Genomic DNA, 11,443 nt, shown 5'->3' with positions numbered 1-11,443 from the left:
ATGTGTACGAGTAGCCATATTCGCGGTTGGAGTGTATGACCGACGATTATTATATCGCGCATCGTCTATGCAGGGCAGCGGTGGAGCGCCGCGGTTGACAGCGACTCCAATGACTGCATGTTCAGCTCGAGCTCAGATCAAGTCGAGGTACCCAGCACGGTAATAATGCAAGTACGGTGGAGAGCCCGCGCTTTCAGTGACCGTTCAGTCTCTCACAGCTCATCTACGTCCTCTCCCCATGGACCCCGTGTGCAACGAACTCGCAGAACACCTCGTCCGCCAAGTACAGACGTGAGAGGTCCTGTCGCCCAGGATGTGTGCCAGAACATCCCGCTCAGCACCCGTGCACCTCCAGCATCCCGACTGACCGGCGATGGCTCGTCGGCGTCGCCGGCGTCCCCGCCTCGGGCAAGTCCACGATCGCGCGGCGGATAGTAGATCGTGCAAACGCGCTGCTCGCCGCGAGTGCGTCCGGAGTGCAGACCGAAGCCGTCATGGTCGGATTGGACGGTGAGCAGCGCGGTCGACGGATCATCTCGCGACGAGCTGGACGGCACACAGGATGGCATCTGACGCGGGCGCAGCTCGACGCGTTCCCCGACCCGAAGCTGGCACACGATAGGCGCGGTGCTCACTGGACGTTCGACGGCACGGGCTACCTCGCCTTCGTGCGCTCGCTCCGCGCACCCATCGCCCCCGCCGCGGCCCCGATCCTCGCGCCTTCCTTCGACCACGCGCTGAAGGACCCCTCGCCCGACTCGGTCGTGATCCTGCCGAGGCACCGGATCGTGGTTATCGAAGGCCTGTACACGTTCATGGACGTGGAGCCGTGGGCGGAGGCGGGCAGGCTGCTGGACGAGCGATGGTGGGTCGCGGTCGGCGCAGAGGCCGCTAGGGAGCGCCTTGTGAAGCGACACGTCGTGAGCGGCGTCGCCAAGGACCTCGAGGAGGCGCATTGGCGGGCGCGCGAGAACGACGAGCCGAGTACGCGTTCTGCCTTTACCTACCTTCGTTCGCGCCGAATATGTCGTGCTGACGCTGCCCGTAGACGGCCGATTCGTCTTTGACCACCTTTTGCCACCCACACGGACGATTACGAGCGTGGACGATCCGGAGCTTGTGCATGTTTAGGCCTCCACGAAGATCGCGCTCACAATTGGCGCTATAGTGTACGCTCAGACTTTGGCGGGAGCGGTTTATTGTGTCAGTTCGGACCCGTGAACGACGTCGCGTCGGGTCTGAAACCCTGTTTATCATCTCACCCTGTATATATAAAGTCCCTTTACGAGTACGAGTACGGATTGTCCAGTGCGAATGTGCGATGACTTGCGATCAAGTACGTACGACGGACATGGTCGTTATCCGCAGCTGGTGGAATATCCCAGGCGGCCCAGGCGCTCCCGCCTCGGCTACCGGCAGCACCACCCTTTCCCAGTTTCTCCGCCATATCGAATTACTCGCCCGCCGACGACGACACCGACGCTCTCTGTTCCTCCTCGCACGTCTCTGCGTCCGCCTCGTTCATTATCTACGGTCTTTACGCCGGCACCTCATGCTCGGCTCGACGGTATACGACACCATCGCTACGAGCGCCGCGTCTGCCTCTACTTCCACGTCCAAACCTGCAACCACCAGTGGTAGCAGTCGACCACGTCCTCTGAAACTCACCCCGAGTCCGACCTCGGCCACCGCGCCTCGGCCTCTTCAACTCGCGACGAATGCACGCCCGCCGACTCCGTCCTCTTCGACTGTCGCACCCGGCACCTCCGCCTCCGCCGGCGGCAGCGGAAGCATCCCCGGCTCGCCGGCCGCGCGCAGCCCGAAACGCACGCCGCATGCCCCTTCAAGACGACAGTCGTCGATCGCGTACTTCAGCCCGGACGGCCCGGGCGCGGTGGAGCGCGTGCGGTCGCCCGTGACTCTGGCGGCGGACGGCGGTGGCGGGCTGGGGAGGAGCCATTCGCTCGGTGGGAGGAGCGGCGCCGCTGGAGAAGGGCGGATACCCAACGCGCGGGTGCGGCCAAAGTCGACGCTCGGGCTCGAAGGGTTGGACGGCAAGGAGGAGAGGGCGCCGTTGACGCTCGCCGAGAAGTGCGTTCCCTTTTTTTTTTCTTCTCTGTCGTTCCGTGCTGAACTGGTTTAACGTTATATGATACAGGCACGCGGATCTACTGTCGTTCATCGCGCAGAAGGAGGCACGCTGTATGGAGCTACGGACCCAGCTCGCGACGCACGAGGCCGAGCTCGCCGAGCTCAAGCGCAAGTGGGAGCGGATCGTCCACCGCGGTTTCGACCGCGCCTACGCCTCGTCTCCCTCCGCCGGATCTAACATAGCCTCATCTTCCGCTAATGGCTCATCCCCGCGGGACAGCCAGCCGAGCGTGGACCTGTCGCTCAACATGGGCGGACTGAAGGAGGGTGTGCAAGGCGTCGGGCGGATGCTCGCCGGCCTTGCGGATCTGTCTGCCGCGTCTCCCAAAAGTCCCGCGTCCGTGCAACCGCGGTCGCCACTGAACCCACACCTGCGCTCGCTGTCTACGGCGGCAAGATCATCGCATGCGTCGACGTCAAGCATCTCGACGGCAGCGACGATGACGACGAACTACTCAGCGGGCACGAGGCTGTCACAAGGGTCCAACTCGTCTCTCACAAGCTTCGAGGAACAGCACGAGGACTTACACGAACACGACGAAGAGAAGGAGAAGGAGCAGGGACAGGAACAAGACGACTGGAACTGGGCGGAAGTGGGCGCCACGACGCCAACGTCGGCGCTCGACTCGCGGGCGGCCAAGCTGCAGCGGCGCAAGTCGCGCGACAGGCCGCCGTCCATCTCGGATTCGATCACGACGACGACTCTCCTGGGTTCATTACCCACTCCCGATACACCTTCCGCCACCGTGTCTCAGCCGGCGCCCAAGTCGCCACCGCGGATACGGCGGAGCGCCACCTCACCCTCTCCCGCATCCCCTTCCTCCGTCGCCCCTGCGTTTGCCACCCTCGGCGCCGCGTTCGAGCAGCCCGTGTCGGCGTGGGTGGGCACCGTCGGACGCACGCTCGAACGGGAAAAGAACCGGAACCTGAAGCGCGCCTCGGTGCTCTTGAGCGACGTGGGCCAGAGCCTTTTCGCCGCGCTGGCGTCTCCCCCCGCGCCGTCGACGACGCCAGGTGGCGAGAAGCTGCGGCGATCGCCCGCGCCGTCGACGGCGTCGCTCCTGGACGAGGACGACGGGAACTCGTTAGGCGGGGAGGTGATGACGCCGGACACCACGCTCGGCGTGCTCAACACGAAAGCACCCGTCCTGCTCACGCCTGCTGCTGCGCACACGACGACCACGGCCACTGCGGCGTCAGGCCAGGCCAAAGATGACCTGGACGAGTGGAATTGGTAGTTCCGCACGGGCCACGCGGCTACCGAGCCTTGCCCTCCGCCCTCGGCGCCAATCTGAAACGTCGTCGGGCGCTGTGAAACGCGGGGCCCACCGTTGGTGGTTGCCGGCGTCATGACCATCAAGATCTATGGCGGGTGGCGCTGTGTCATAAGAGTCATAGTTAAAACCTGCTTTTATACGCTTCCGGATCCGCTATTCTTACACCCCACCCCGATCACGATCTTTTAGTATGTAGTAACCCCAATTGTCCCTTCGCTTTTGGATGCGATTCGTTATCGTTAGTAGTCTCTGGAAGACGGCGCTGACAATAGGAAGCTTCAGGGTTGTGTACGACGCTAGATTCGTGCTGATGACGACTGGACGGAAGGAATGTTTGCTCTGTCATTTGCTTCCGCATGGGGCACCTTCAATCAACAAGGTCCCCGTGGGCCCTTTTGAACAGCTTTTGGTGGGAACTTTCTGCCGACGCTCGCGCCGTCTCCGCTGCGGGCGCCATCGCCGGACAGAAAAAAAAAATGCGTATCACCAAATGATGTTTAGGCGTCGCGGCGCAGGCGATGAGTTGGGTTCGGCAGGTTTGTAATTTGGTGAGCAAGAGTCGAAAGCTGAGATGAGGATGTGTGGCGCAGCGGCTGGCTTTGCCAGTGCCACCATCCCTGCAACTCGTCCTTTTGTCCCTCGTGGTGTGGTCCCGACTGCATTGTCTTCGTCGATGTGGCACCTCTCGTTGAACCTATAAGACCTGCTCGTCCACGCTCGTCGCCGCCGGATTTTGTTGCCAGGCCGGCGACTGCACCCACACAGCCCGCGCCCAGCCCCCAAGACATCCGATTAGCCCACCTGGTGCCCCACCGCGCGTATACATCCCCGGGAGCAGTGAGTGTCGCGAGAAACTCATACATATATCAACGGGCCGATCACTGAGCAAGCCCTTCGCCAGCTTCATGTTCAGCGTCGCTCAACACCAGCAGGCTGCCGCCGCCGCCTTCGCCGCGCAGGCCCACAACCGACCTCCCCCGGGCCCCTGGACGACCTCCTCCTCTGCCGCCGCCGCAGGATGGCACGCCCCCGTACCCTTCAACGGCCCCCCGCCGATGCCTTCCGGCGTGAGCATCTCCCAGCAGGCCTGGATGGCCGGGCATTGGGTGCAGAACCCCAAATTCCCCCCTCAGCCGATGGCGAGCGCCTCCCAGTTCGCAGCCGCCGCTGCCCAGCAGAACATGATGGCCGCCGCCGCTCAGCAGCAGCAGATGGCGTGGGCCCCCTGGCAGTGGCCCGGCATGCCGCAAGCCCAGCAGCAGAGCTTCAACCCGTACAAGCGCGTGCCGAAGCAGCCCGACCCGTCCTATTGGGCGACGGAGCTGAAAGAGAACGGACTCGGATTGACGGGGATGGACATCAAGTGAGTCGTCGATCGTCGCTTCTTCCTTCCGTCGTGCCCCACCTCGCCGGGGTCGTGGGGGAAGGAGGGAGAGGTATAGATAGAGCGAGTTTCTAACGCTGCGCCAAAAGGAACGAATCCAAGGACGATCAGTTCAAGAACGCACCCCCGACGCCGTGGCTGTGGGCGCCCAGGGACCTCGCGCTCGACGCCGGCCCGTCCTCGTCCGCCGATCGCCCCCAACAATCCCAATCGCAACGTACCAGGGGGCCCGATCCGACCGCGGGCGGCGCCACCCGCCCCTCGCCCGACCGCAATTCCGGCTCGTCTGGCTACTCTTCCCTACACGAAGACATCCGCAAGCGCGCGGCCGAGTATCCGCGCACGAGCAACAAGGGTGAACCGCTCTCCCGCCACGGCTCGAACGATTCCGGCTATCACTCCGCATCTGCATCCGCCTCTGCCTCGAGACACAACTCGTCCTCCAGCCTCGGCGCTCCGTTGAAGCATGCCTCGCAGGACTCCGGCTACTTCTCCTCTGCCTCCGCCTCCGCCTCCGCCGGCCCATCGTCCGCATCATCGTCCCGCCGCCCATCGCAGAACGACCCGCCCGACCGCGAGCGTCACCGCCGCACGTCCTCGCGCCTGCAGCACAGCAGCAGCGCTGCCCCCGCCGCCATCTACCGCGATCCGCCGCCTGCGAGCCGGCCCCCACCTGCTCCGGAACCCGAGCCCGAGCCCGAGCCCTTTACGTCCAAGCAAGAGCTCCAGCCGACGTTCTCCCCCAAGGTCGTCCGCACGCCGAATCACTATCTGTCCGGGACTACGCCTAGGCCGGACGAGCGCCGGCGCGCGGAGACCGCGCCCGCGCCGATCTACTCTTCGCCGCCCCATCAGAGCCATCAGAGCCAGACCCCGTCCCGACGCGCGAGCCACGAGCATAGCAGCCGCACGCCCAGCCGCACGCGCACGATGCCCGAGGCGGAGATGGTCATCCCGCCCCGCCCGGCCGACTGGGAAGAGCGCCATTTGGCGCCCGCCGCTGCCGCCGCTGCTTCCCGATCACATTCCGCCTCCGCGTCTCGGTCGCACTCGCGCTCGCAATCGGCAAGCACTTCACCCGCGCGTACGCCGACGTCTGCGACGTCGACGACGTTCAGCACGCTCAGCCAGCTCACCGAAGAGCCGAGCGGTTTCGACAATTTCGCGAGTCTGCTCAGCCCGTTGCTCGTGGACCACTCTGTTGACAGGGACAGGGACAGGGATCGCGATCGGGAGAGGGAGAGGGCCCGCGAGCGGAAGAGGGATCGCACGCGGGAGCGGCGCGAGGTGTCGCCTACCCCTGTGTCTGCGCACAGATCGCAGGCGAGCATCTCGTCGTCCGCGCAAGCGCAAGGCCACCAGCACCATGCGCGCTCGCTCGGACGGAGCCAGACGTACCCTGTCGTCGCGCCCACCGGGACATACCCAGAGATGCCGCCCCTTCAGTCGGCGTCCTCGCTCACCCAACAACAAGCCCAAGCCTATACATCCTCGTCCCATCGCCACCACCAACACCAGCACGCGGTTGCCCCAATTTCGTCATCGTCCGCAGCCGCAGCACGCTCCGCGTCGACGCCCTACCCCCGATCGTCGCCGCACAACCCGCTCCCCGACCCGCCCAAGCCGTCCGACATCGTGCACGGCTCAAGGCCGACCGTCTCCGCGTCCTCGCAAGCGTACACCTACCCCAGCGCCATCAGTGCCTCCAACTCGACTTCCTCCTCCTCCTCTTCCTCGTCCACCGTCACCGTCACCCGATCCACCCCGACCCGCCGCGCCACCACCCAAAGGGACCCGCGCGGCCGGCGACGCGGCTTCTGGAACCGCCGCGGCGACCACCTCACGGCGGACATGTGCATCGTCTACGCCCCGCCCGATCGTAAGTACCCGCCCGAGCTGGCCGACTACCCGCACGAGCGCGATGGCTTCGAGGACGAGTACGGGATGTTCATTCAATGGGATCAGAATCGGCCCGAGTTGCCGGACAGCCTCCCGCGCATGGGCCGTCTGCCGCTGCGGCCGTACGAATCGGTGAGTAGTGCGCCCCGGTGACGCTCCCGCGAGTCCGCATGCATGCTGAACGCCCTTGTTTAGTTCGTGACATATTGCCCGTGAAGCGATTGGAAGAGAGAGACGATGATGATACCCCATGATGCCGATATCCGCAACGCACTCTTATATATTTTTTGGGTGTTGGATCGGCGGAGATTTGTTCGTTGGCTCATATTCTACCACGTGGTTCTTGATTTGTGGTTCCTCGAGTTTTCTGATTGTGTTATTGACTCACAGTTGTGTAGCTACCGGTATTGTCGATTGAATACATGCTCGTGCTAATCTTTTCGGCTCGAGGGATGGCATCAATGTACAATATACTGAAAGGGCGTACAAGAGGTAGCACAACATAGTATGGCTCGTCTATAGGGCGACATAACAGAACTAATGCACATACTGATAACATATAGCTGTTTTCCCGAAATACAGAGTCCCTGGAAGCCCCGCCTTCCCGATATCTTACACGCGATCGCAGACACATCTTACATCTCCTCCAACCCAATACCGCCATGAGCTTCTCGCATGTGTCCGTAGATCTCACGATCGTCTGGGAACGTTTTCAGGCAGACCCAGCAGATATGGGTTCTGCACGCGGCACACGTTATATGGTTGCAGCCCGCGACGCGCTCGATATGTGCGCTGCAGCGGGGGCAGGGCTTGACGTCGTGCGCCGCAACCCACTCTTTGAAAAGCGGCTCCTGATGCTGCGCGCGCTCTTCGCAGCGCATGTTGTCGTGGCACTCGGTGCGGCAGTACGTGCATATCCGGTTCAAGCAGGTCGGACACTGGCGCGTCGTGTTCTTCGGCCCGGGGCGGTACACCTCCGGGCAGTCTGGGGTCGGGCAGAACTGAAGTTCGTCGGGGTGCGAACGGATGTAGGCGAGGAATGAGCGCCGGGTGGCATCCTCGAACTCGCGCGGGTTGAGGAGCTGCTGCATGAGGCGAAGTGGGATTTCCCGCTGGCACTTCGCGTCATCCCCCAAGCAGGTCAAGGGCCACGACTGAACGGATGCCGAAGTGAGGTAGCCGTGGACGCACGATCGACAGTATCGGTGGCCGCAGGCGAGGACGACAGCATTTTCGGTCGGGCCGAAGCATACGGAGCAGCTGGTTTTCTCCGTGCGCATCCGCAGCGGGTACCGACGCTCCGCGTGATCTATGATATCGCGAGCAAGGCCATATGCCGTGCTGCCCCCGCGGACATGAAGCACTTTCCGGACCCTATCCAGGTTGACGTTCTCTTGACCGAGGGCATGCTGCAGTCTCCGCAGATCCGATGAGAAGAACAAACCAATTAAACGCCCGGAAAGGGGGAACGTATGGCGCGACTGTCCTTGTAGGTGCTCGACCTTTGCGATGATGTAGTCCGCAATGACTTTTCTGCCGGCAGAGGGTCCAAAGAGCTTGATCAACCTGTGGTGCTTATCACGCTGCAAGAGCACCGACGGTTGCTGATGGCGAAGAAAGCCCAGAAAACGGTGGCAGGTGGGATATAGAAAGAAGTCGTCCCATACGGTTGCCCCGTCCTTGTGAACAACCTCTCCGCGTAGGAGCTGTTCTACGCGCGATCTGTATACACGGAAAATGGGCAGGCCTGGCGCGATGAGTTCAATGGTAGTCTCCGGGGCTTCACCTTCTTGATTAAGCACCCGTACATTCCCACCGGCGCCCACCAAGTCGGATTCCAGGGAGCAAAGGTCGTCGTAAAGAATGTTATATGTGGCTTTTGGTATTCGGAACGACACGGAGTGCATATGATGGGAGATTATGGAGACATTGCCGAGAGACTTGAATTTTCGACCGCTCATGATATCAGCCAGACTGTGCGCGGCCGCCGCTGAAGAGCAGGTGATAGTTGCACGAACGATGCCGTGGCGATCTGGACTCATGTCCATGTCGAAAGCCAGTAGATCCGCTTGCGGGATACTTCGCTCCACGAATGCACGGACCTCTCGTACAGCAACATGAAGGGCATATTTCGGTTTTTCAATCATGAATCCTTCTGTCTTGCCGATGAACTTCCGCTTCGTCATCACCGATTGACGAGGGATGTTCTCGAGGCGCACGGTGCAAACCCCCAAGGACGGCAACCCGGTGTGGATATACGACTTCATGATCCTCCCGTCGAGTTCCTGATCGTTGGTCGCTACGATGATGTTATCCGCCTCTTCCTGTGTTGCGTAGCCTGCATAACCAATGAGCTTTGGTGCGTCCCAACTCAACACAACCGTGGAGTCGTGAATGAGTCCCTGGCCAATGGAAACTCCCGAGGGTATCTGTGCAGAAAGTACGCGTCCAAACATTGCGGAACCATCCAGAGCCGACATAGCCTGAACGGCACGGGCATGATGGGTGTACGCCACGTATGCGAGCATACTGTCGCGCTTCATCGAGAGATCGTCCTTGAAATCAACATCAAGAACGTGACCGAAAAGCTTGACAGCAGCGAAGAAATCCGTCCTCGATATGGAAGTAGGAATATTGCTCAGAACAACACGAGTGCAACTCTCGTGTTCGATTTGGACACGATTCACAGCAAGACCATCCCCGTACGTCACCCGCGCGCCGAATTGAGTGATGGTGAGTGACGCACAGCGTTTGTGCGGCCGCAGCGCGAGTTCTCGCTCGTTGCTGTTGGCATCGATTGAACCCCGAAATGTCGGCTTGCTTGTCTCCCCAAAGTCATGCTGACATGACATGGGCCTGTCCTGAGGGGTAGCGGCGGGCTGTCTATAATTTCCATGGGGATATTTGCACGCATCGCCGCGAGAGCAGCCGCCACGGAGCCAAGCCCAGCAAACACTGCGCGGCAGCTGCTCGGGGGTGAAATCCAACGCGTCTTCAGGATTGTCGTCGCGTTCCAAACCGGCGTCTCCGCTGCGAGGGTGATTGTTACTGTCGCTGAATTCATTCGAGAATTTCAGCGGTTGGAACCGTTTGTCGCTGAGAATCTCTACAGCCGGGGAAGTGTTGCTGACCTGATTTTGCAGGCAAAATAAGACGACGAAAAATCAAGAATGGCCGAGTGGTATACACACATTTTCCACAGGCTGCTCATCGTCGTGCCAGTAGCAGCATTCTGCACCTCTCCAGCACCTCCCACGAGCATAATCCCGGCATATTTCTTTGGGTTTGGTACCAAAACGCCTTGGCGCGGTCTGAGCTGCTGCCATCCTCGGAGGAGTTGATCGCTACAGTGGGAACGCGTCATCGCTTCGTTTCAGTGAAAAAGTTCATTTGACTCATACCCCGGATTCGATCGGCGGAACCGAAGCAACCGGTGAGCTGAGACTATTCTGGTAAGGAATTCGTACCACAAACTCGGAATCTGACGCGGGCATGGGGATGATGTCGGTTCCGAAGCCCCCCGCTGAAGCGCAATCGGATGGGTCATGGTCTGGACAAAAACGTTGATGGCTGGTGAGCAGTGGAAATTGTGGTTCATCTTGCTGGTCATCTTCGCTGAATTCATCTTGCCAGCCAAGGTATGCCCAAGTGGAGTCAGTGCTTGTAGTTGGTGTGGGAGGGAACGGATCGGGTGACGCGGATCTGTCGGAATCGCTCGACGAGCTTGAGAGCGAGGAAGATCCAGAACTGGTGGGTACCACGTGTACCTGAGGAATCGAAGCTAACGGCGGCGAGTTTCGTCTCGTACGTTTTTTGCGCGGGTGGCGTTTTGTGCTGCCTTGTTTAACTCCCGTATCTCCATCCACAGTCGGGACGTCCAGTATGACGGAGCTCTGTGGATGCGACGGGAGTTCACAAGGAGCACAAAGATCATCCTCTTGACACTCCTCGCTTGCTAGGTGGATCCTGCGACAGCGATGTTGTCCCCTGCATCGTCCTGCGAGAAACTTCCGGCATATTTCTGCTGACCGGGGCGTCTATTGCGCATATATGAGACACATCCTAATGATGTTTCCTCGTGTCTACCTTTACTTCCGGGGGCTCGCTTTTTCGGCTATTCGCTGACTTCTGCCTGAATTTGTCTCCGGAAGTGCCCGTATCGTCGCTGCCCTTAACGTTCCCACGTCGAGCTGTATTCGCCCGTACCATCGTCGATGAGAGAAGAGATCTTTTGAGTAGTATGGGAGATCAAGCACAAGGTCTTGCTTGTGGCATGAACGTTTGAACCGGTGGTAGACTCAACGGTCCTAGTGCATGGCGGAGGACCGAGGTCAAGGGCGTGCTATGTCATAAGCGCCGTCTGCCATCGGCGTGACGCCGGAGCCGGAGTTGGAGGATAGCCACGTGTTATTGGATCACGAGGTAAACCAGTTGCAAAATGGATCCGAGAAAGGCAGGTTTATCCTCGTACAAGTTGTACAATCAGGTTTCAGTCTGTTCTCGCAATATCTTTGGCTATGCGAACGAGGATGGCACCAATGCATGGGGCGCAAGGCGATTCGCACAGATAGGTGACGGAGTTTTCGACAGGTCCATACGTTACGTTTGTAAATGTGTCCCGTTTGTGAGAATGATTACACGTCTGCAATGAACTTCTCGGTCTGGCAGGATAAGAGCAAGATGCGGGTGATGCTATGACATACCTGAGGACCTGATTTTGAAAAGATCGGAA

The 11,443-nt window shown here is 60.5% G+C and overlaps 4 protein-coding genes across 4 annotated transcripts; 3 read left to right on the top strand and 1 right to left on the bottom strand.

The window, feature by feature from the left end:
- Positions 1-238: 238 nt before the first annotated feature.
- PUNSTDRAFT_86885 (P-loop containing nucleoside triphosphate hydrolase protein) lies at positions 239-1,330 on the top strand (the record flags this gene model as incomplete). Its single annotated transcript, XM_007383462.1, has 4 exons — positions 239-291; positions 356-510; positions 562-984; positions 1,049-1,330. 4 exons carry the CDS (start codon positions 239-241, stop codon positions 1,129-1,131), a joined length of 714 nt encoding a protein of 237 aa, XP_007383524.1. The 3' UTR covers positions 1,132-1,330.
- Positions 1,331-1,463: 133 nt separating this feature from the next.
- On the top strand, positions 1,464-4,148 carry PUNSTDRAFT_120390 (uncharacterized protein). Its single transcript, XM_007383461.1, has 2 exons — positions 1,464-2,091; positions 2,159-4,148. Exons 1-2 carry the CDS (start codon positions 1,553-1,555, stop codon positions 3,387-3,389), a joined length of 1,770 nt encoding a protein of 589 aa, XP_007383523.1. The 5' UTR covers positions 1,464-1,552; the 3' UTR covers positions 3,390-4,148.
- A 181-nt stretch (positions 4,149-4,329) lies between these two features.
- On the top strand, positions 4,330-7,131 carry PUNSTDRAFT_143531 (uncharacterized protein). The gene is made up of 3 exons (XM_007383460.1): positions 4,330-4,791; positions 4,902-6,843; positions 6,907-7,131. The coding sequence occupies exons 1-3, from the start codon at positions 4,334-4,336 to the stop codon at positions 6,925-6,927; spliced, it is 2,421 nt and encodes an 806-aa protein (XP_007383522.1). The 5' UTR covers positions 4,330-4,333; the 3' UTR covers positions 6,928-7,131.
- Positions 7,132-7,167: 36 nt separating this feature from the next.
- PUNSTDRAFT_143530 (uncharacterized protein) lies at positions 7,168-10,037 on the bottom strand (the record flags this gene model as incomplete). The annotated part of the gene is made up of 2 exons (XM_007383459.1): positions 7,168-9,842; positions 9,903-10,037. The coding sequence occupies 2 exons, from the start codon at positions 10,035-10,037 to the stop codon at positions 7,347-7,349; spliced, it is 2,631 nt and encodes an 876-aa protein (XP_007383521.1). The 3' UTR covers positions 7,168-7,346.
- Positions 10,038-11,443: the final 1,406 nt, after the last annotated feature.

Source organism: Punctularia strigosozonata (genome assembly GCF_000264995.1).
Source record: "Punctularia strigosozonata HHB-11173 SS5 unplaced genomic scaffold PUNSTscaffold_6, whole genome shotgun sequence".
Taxonomy (NCBI): Eukaryota; Fungi; Basidiomycota; class Agaricomycetes; order Corticiales; family Punctulariaceae; genus Punctularia; species Punctularia strigosozonata.
The sequence above is the reverse complement of the archived record's forward strand: the minus strand, read 5'-3'. Positions and strand labels throughout refer to the sequence as shown.

What these genes read in the sequence shown, in the direction of transcription:
- PUNSTDRAFT_143531 (XM_007383460.1), top strand. Translation starts at nt 4,334, where the DNA reads ATGTTCAGCGTCGCTCAACACCAGCAGGCTGCCGCCGCCGCCTTCGCC. An exon ending in TTGACGGGGATGGACATCAA is followed by an intron (nt 4,792 to 4,901) that starts GTGAGTCGTCGA and finishes CTGCGCCAAAAG; the next exon opens with GAACGAATCCAAGGACGATC. An exon ending in CGCTGCGGCCGTACGAATCG is followed by an intron (nt 6,844 to 6,906) that starts GTGAGTAGTGCG and finishes GCCCTTGTTTAG; the next exon opens with TTCGTGACATATTGCCCGTG.
- PUNSTDRAFT_120390 (XM_007383461.1), top strand. Translation starts at nt 1,553, where the DNA reads ATGCTCGGCTCGACGGTATACGACACCATCGCTACGAGCGCCGCGTCT. An exon ending in CCGTTGACGCTCGCCGAGAA is followed by an intron (nt 2,092 to 2,158) that starts GTGCGTTCCCTT and finishes TATATGATACAG; the next exon opens with GCACGCGGATCTACTGTCGT.